Genomic DNA, 6,803 nt, shown 5'->3' with positions numbered 1-6,803 from the left:
TCGGTTAATGAGCACAATTTCTTCTAGAAGGTTGCTCGTTAACTGAAACCATCGTTTCAATGGGATTTTGGGTAATTGGTTCCAGCTCACCGAAAATTGCCTAAAGTCAACAAAAGAGGTAGTAAAGTGCACTTACTTTGAGGTGTGTATGTAGAAGGCTCCTGGATGATGATGATGGGAATTAGAATGGGGGTGGAGGAGAAAGGAGAAGAGAAGGCATTGGGGTGGAAGAGAAGTCACCCCATGGCGCCATTTCACCCATAAAATTTTAGTTCACTTGGTGTAATTCAAGATTGTTTTCTTTAAATCAACACTGCACTGCATTATATTTTGTCAATATGTGAAATAAATTTCAAAATGACCAATAATTTGCTTGGAAACACAGAAAAAAGCGTTATGTTGAAGAGAGTCTGAAGCAAGATGTTACCTCCACTGAAAAGACACAGAGACTGACGCCTGCTTGGTGTGTTGACAGGCTGTTTGGCACGCTAAAAACTAGTTTCCCTGTACTTAAATTATGTTAAATAATTGTTAAAATGACTAAAAAATTTAATATAAGACTTTTAAATTATTGAATAGTTGTAGTTGATGTCCGCGCGTCTGCTCTTTGATGTAGCAAAATTGTTTATTACTATTTCATTAAAATCCTTTATTTCTGTTATCATTTTATTTTCAATGGATATCACTGCTAAAGCAGACAGTCTGTCATTCACCATGGTACTGCGCAAAAAAGTTTTAATTCTCTTCAAAGTTGAAAAGCACCTTTCTGCTTCTGCCGTTGTCATTGGAGTTGTTATTAAAATTTTCAGCAACTTGACAGTGTCTGAAAATGTTGACTGTAGATTATTGTCATTCATCATCTCCAACAAGTCTATGAGACTTTCTGATTTACACAAATCTTCTCTTGTGTACAGTACAGTAAGTTCAGTTCTCAATTTGTCTTTTTCAAGCATGGGATATGCTGCAACTGCTTGTTCAAGTTCATTACTAGGGAAATTTTTGGCATACACTGGAAAATTATTCACTAAAAGTAACTTGCTTGCTTCCAAATGATTAGTAAAGCTGAATCTCTCTCTGCACTGCAGCAAAATTACGTCACAGACCTCCTTTGCAGCAGCTAATTTGTCTGTTTTAAATTTTCTTCTTTTCTGCTCAGGAGGCAACAGCAACACCATCGCATCACATTCGTCTCTTAACTTCTGAACTGCGGAATTAAAAACTTTTAAAGAGGCGTTAGCCTTAGCTGCATCAATATTTCTAGACTGAAGCTGAGAGAACATGATGTCAACATGAGGCATTACTTTGGAGAAAAATTCCAACCAAAATTCGAATTCAGGATCATTCACAATTCTTTTGATACCAGCTGCTGCAGATCCAGTTTCTCTTGAGTTAGATGCTTCCAGTGTGCTGCAACATTCAATCAGTGCATCTTTCATTTCATGCACAGCATTGACTGTTCTGCTCTTGAAATTCCAACGTGTTGCAGATGGCCTTGGAATTCGATGACCAGGAACATTCTCCAATGCAGCCATTCTTTGTGGAGACTTAGAAAAAAATGCTGGTATTCCTGACAAGCTATTGAAAAATACACGAACATTGGTATTCTGTGATGTTGCCTTTCCCAAAATCAAGTTCAGTTGGTGGGCATAACAGTGGATAAAGTGGGCATTGATATACACTTCTTTTATTCTGGTTTGCACACCTTTATTGACTCCACTTAGAGCAGCTGCACCATCATAAGTTTGGGCAATGAGCTTGTGTGGACAATCACCAATTAAAGTCTGGAGCTCTTTATGTAACACACTTGATAAGGCTTCTGCTGTCTGATTGATAGGGTTAAAAAATCCCCAGAATCTCTCAACAGGCTTCCCTTGTAGCTCATACCTTAGAACAATTACCATCTGTGTTTTATCGTAAATATCCGTTGTCTCATCACACATAACTGCCAAATAATCTGCATTCTTTACTTCTTCCTTGATCTTATTTTTGCAAATTTCCAACATAGATTCTAAAAGTTCATTCTGTATTGATTTAGATGTTCCTTCAAAAACTGTAGCGGTCTTTAATTGAGCATCTAAGCTAGAATCCAGTTCACAAGCAAAATCAACTAATCCACGAAATACTCCCGGATTCTTAGAGCTCATTGTTTCATCATGTCCTCTAAGAGGGAGTTCAAATTTTCCACAAAATTTTACACAGTTTATGATTTTGGATAACACATCTCTGTTTTTTTTCACCTGTTCATTGTGTTTTGCAACTGAGAGCTTGTATGCTGTGTCAATCTGAGCTGCAATGTTCACTTTACCCAGCAACGATAAATTAATCATGTTATTCATATGTTTGGCTGACTGCTCATGTTTCACTATTTTCTGTGGCAAATGCCTCAAGTCAGTCACACCACTTTTCGTCCATGCCGAGTCCCCACCAAACAATAAGCATGGAAAGCAGAATAAAGTATTTGCCTCGTCACAACCACAGAGCCATTCACATTTCTGATAAACACTCATGTTAAACTGGCGTATATATTCTTTGTTCCTGCTTGTACTGTTCTGTTGAATGGATAAAACTGGTGTAGGTCTTCCTCTTGCTTTGATTTCAGTCTTTTCATTTAATGTCAGCTGGGAAAAGTTGATGTTTTGCAAATACTTCACTCGATTTTCCATCGTCAAAGGGTAATTAAAGAAAGCACGATTTAACCACACCGTCCACACGCAATGTAAACACGTTGTACGAGACTGAGCTGCTTCAAGTGCAGACATGAATCGTACAGCATTGACAGCAACTATGAAAGTAACTTAAATTTTGGTCTGATTTTAATGAAAATTCACTTAGCAACGTATTGAAAATAATTAAATAACATATAAAATGATATATTTGTTGGTAGTGTATTATTCAGCTGTCTCTCTAAAGGAATCATACGCCTGGCAGCGAGTGTCTGGGGGGACTGCAGCTCTGCAGCCCTATGCACGAGCCGCCACTGATCACCACTGAGTCAGCCACGCATAGCCATAAGAGAAGATACATGGACATACAAACTGTTTACTAGAAGACTACAATAATGTCATTTATCCTTAACTATTATTGAGAGAATAAACCAAGACTCACATTATTTGAAGCTGTAACATTTATTCAATGGTAGTTAACCAAATTGACTCCACACACAGAGACTCCATCATTTCACTCCTCTCATGCAGCTGTTGTACCACTTTGGGTAGTCTTGTGGTCCTGGTGTATGGCACAGTACTCCCCGACATCTTCCTCAACTTTTGACGACTAACTCGACTTTGGTCTACCTCTCCATCTATCTTGACTTTCACTGCATATCTTCACAAACCCATCACTGGTTCTACACTGCACTTGGTTATATCATTGTCATATAATTTCAATATACTGTACCTGTAATTTCATTGCTATAAAAAATCTATGATCTTTTTCTTCATACTACAAATATAACATTCATCTCTATCCTTTTCAGTCTTAATACTTGTGGTAAATAAAACACTTGATTGGTACATCCAAGCTTTACTCGACTCATTTCATTACATATCTGAAATAACACAAAAGCAAATGTTGTAACAATTCAAAGAGGAAACAACAATGAACATAATATAACATGGTGGTTTTATCCTAACAATGAAACTGTAAACTAAAATGATACTTACAAACAAGAACAAAATAATATTACAGATTTTCCATAATGATGTTTGAAAAATATCACATTCTTCCCTCCTAGAAAATGTATGCTAATAGTGCATAAACACAGCAGATAACTCAAATACATACTGCTCATCAAGATACTAATTAACTTCAATACATGATCTTAATCCCAGCCGTAACGATTGGGAGACTTTGGTACTCGAGTAGACCTTCTGGGTGTCACCGGGGAAGGGGGAACATCTTCACTGGGTATTTCACACGGTAAGTCACGACCTTGAATACTAGGTGTAGTAGGGGAATCCATCATTCTCGTCCCATTGCCATAAACTCGAGAGGGCTGATTCTTGTGATCAGGCTCGACATCATGCTGCTACATAGGAGTTGTCAGACTTGTTGGACACGGGGCCAAATCACGGACAGATACTGTAGATTGGTGTCCATCTGGTTACCTAATGCTAGCAGATGTTGGGTTTACATCGAGCTCAACTTGGTCTTCTGGAGGTTTTCTTGCTAGATCTGACAAAACGTCGAAGCAGCACTGGTCCAGGGGTCATAAGCCTTGATGGTAGTGAACTACCGTAAGTTGAGCGTCATTGAAATAAAAAAAACGCTCATGCAAGGTTGTATTGAAGTAGACAAAAGTGATCTAATTGATTGTTGTGCATCTGGAAGCACCAATTTCCAGTGTTCTGCTACATCGTGTGACTTCAGTGTTAGACGAATAGCCTTCCATATGATACCATTGTACCGTTTGACCTGTGCATTCCCTGTGGGATGGTAGGGTGTTATCCTGCTTGTTGCGACGCCCTTTTGTGAAAGGTATGCCTTGAGCTCCTGGGACATAAAAGAGGTATCTCGTCTGAGTGGATAAAGTTGGGCAATCCACAAAGGCTAAATATTGTTTCATGGCATTTGATCACAGTTGTCATGTGCATGTTAGGGAATGGGAATGAAAAAGGAAAGCGCAAGTACTCACCAACTGCTGTAAACATACAGTATAAGGATTACAGGTTGCTTATGGTAGAGGCCCCTTGAAATCAATGCTGAGCCGCTCCATAGGCTGAGTAGCTTTGATGAGTGTCCCTTCCGACGGGCGGTAGTACTGGGAGGGAGGGAGGGAGGGAGGGAGGGGCTGGCTTCAAATCTGCGCAAACTTTGTAAGAAGATGCACATGTTCTTTTTACATCTTCTATTGAACATGGGAGCTTTTTTGATCTCACAAAGTGTAGGAGCCGAGTCACTCCAGGATGGCAAAGTCCATTATGGATTTCAGTGAGTAGATGCAGGAAATGTTGAACAGCAAAATGCTCTGGTCAGCGTATCAGGAGCCACATTTTCCTTTCCGTGGCAATACCGTATGGTGTAGCTGAAGGATGCTAGCTCCAACCTCCATTCTTGTATTTTATTATTCTTTGTTTTAGTTCAGTTCATCTTCTGCTGTCCAGCATAAATGCTGCAGAGCGTTGGTCAGTGATCAGCACAAATTGACGCCTGGCTAGGAAATGGCTCCAGGTATGCACTGACTCTATAATGGCAGTAGCCTCTTTCTCTACAGCTGGATAAAGTAGCTCACTGCCCTGCAAAGTCCTGGACATGAATGCAACAGGACAGCCACCTTGGTTCAAGACTGCTGAAATAGCTACCTTTGAGGCATCGCACTCCACTACAAATGGCAGGTCCTCGTCGACAGACCGTAGAGTTGCATCCACAAGTCTTTTTTTTTTTAAGAGTTCAAATGCTGTCAAAGCTGCTTCGCCCAGTGGGAATGTCTTACTTTTTACCAAAGGTTGAATCATGTTTGAGAAATTGGGGATCCATTTGGTATAATAGGCAAACATTCCCAATTCCCTCCGCAGAGATCCTACGTTTGTGGGTGGCGGCAATTCTTGGAGCGGACAAATCCTCTCAGGGTCTGAAATTATGGTACCACTCCCTACACGATAGCCAAGAACATTGATGGAGGATACTGATTTTATGGATTTAGATTCGAGTACGAAGTTTCTGCACTCAGCGACTTTTAGAAATTTCCAAAGATGTTCGTCATGTTCAGCCTGGGTATGTCCGCAATTGTAATGTTGTCTGGGAAAGTATTCTTGAGATTTTCTTCTCCCACAAGCTTGTCCATTAAACGTTGAAAAACAGCAACTCCATTTGACACCAAATGGTATTCTACAGAATTGATACAGTCTCCCATCAGCTTCATAAGCTGTGTACTTCTTGTCAGATTCCTTGATTGGAGCTTGGTGATAGGCACTTTTCAAGTTGAATGTAGAAAACACACTGTAATTGCCAAGATTATTGACCATGTCATCTATCCGGCAGTGGATAAGCATCTAGTTCCGTATACGTATTGATTAATGGTCTGAGAGTAGTCAATGCAGTCTCTCTTCTTGTGTCTGTTAAGAGGATCTTTCACCACAACAACCTGGGCGTGCCATGGATATGAGCTTGCTTCAACGATACCTTCTGACAGTAAGTTAAGATGTTTGTTGCTTAATGAACAAGTGGTCATCCTTACTGAAGCGCCGCGAATTGGTTGCAATGGGTTTACATTCTGGTGGTAGGTTTGGATAAAGCGATGGCTCACCCGTCAATGCTGCTGAGAGTGTACAGACTGAATTGGTACCAGCAACTGTGAGCTCTGGTTTATGCCCTCCATACTCGAATGTCAGACTTTTGTGTTGTTTCTGAAAGTCTTGGCCCAAATGCAAGTCACAACACAGATCTTTTAATACCCCAAGGCTGGTAGATGGATACATTTGGCCATTGAGCTTCAAAGTTACATTAGAAAACCGAGAAGAGCTGATACTTAATGACGTTGATGCCATAGAGATCTCCTTAACTGATGGATACACTGTCAGATTTAATTTTTTCGCAGTACATTTACTTATGAAACTATCAGAAGTACATGAATCAATTAGTGCCTTCAGCCTGTGTCCATTTACTGTGACTTCAGTAACTGCATGTGAGAGGCTCTGAGGAAATGCAGTTGTAATAGCAAGAACAGTAGGATTGTACAATGTAGCAGTAGCACTCACGGAAGTCTTTGACTGACAGTCTTTAGCAAAATGCCCCTTCTTGCTGCAAGTATGGCAGGTAGCATCACACACCTGGCACTTGTTTCTAATGTGAAGCGCACCGCCACA

The 6,803-nt window shown here is 40.1% G+C and overlaps 1 protein-coding gene across 1 annotated transcript; it reads right to left on the bottom strand.

Moving 5' to 3' along the window:
• Window positions 1–931: 931 nt before the first annotated feature.
• On the bottom strand, window positions 932–2,144 carry LOC121875248 (zinc finger MYM-type protein 1-like). The gene is made up of 2 exons (XM_042379708.1): window positions 1,104–2,144; window positions 932–1,009 (listed from the first exon to the last, which is right to left on the bottom strand). Exons 1-2 carry the CDS (start codon window positions 2,142–2,144, stop codon window positions 932–934), a joined length of 1,119 nt encoding a protein of 372 aa, XP_042235642.1.
• Between the last annotated feature and the right edge of the window lie 4,659 nt (window positions 2,145–6,803).

Source organism: Homarus americanus, unplaced genomic scaffold (genome assembly GCF_018991925.1).
Source record: "Homarus americanus isolate GMGI-L3 unplaced genomic scaffold, GMGI_Hamer_2.0 scaffold56241, whole genome shotgun sequence".
NCBI classification, from domain to species: Eukaryota; Metazoa; Arthropoda; class Malacostraca; order Decapoda; family Nephropidae; genus Homarus; species Homarus americanus.
The sequence above is the reverse complement of the archived record's forward strand: the minus strand, read 5'-3'. Positions and strand labels throughout refer to the sequence as shown.

What these genes read in the sequence shown, in the direction of transcription:
- LOC121875248 (XM_042379708.1), bottom strand. Translation starts at nt 2,144, where the DNA reads ATGAGCTCTAAGAATCCGGGAGTATTTCGTGGATTAGTTGATTTTGCT. An exon ending in AATTAGCTGCTGCAAAGGAG is followed by an intron (nt 1,010 to 1,103) that starts GTCTGTGACGTA and finishes ATAATTTTCCAG; the next exon opens with TGTATGCCAAAAATTTCCCT.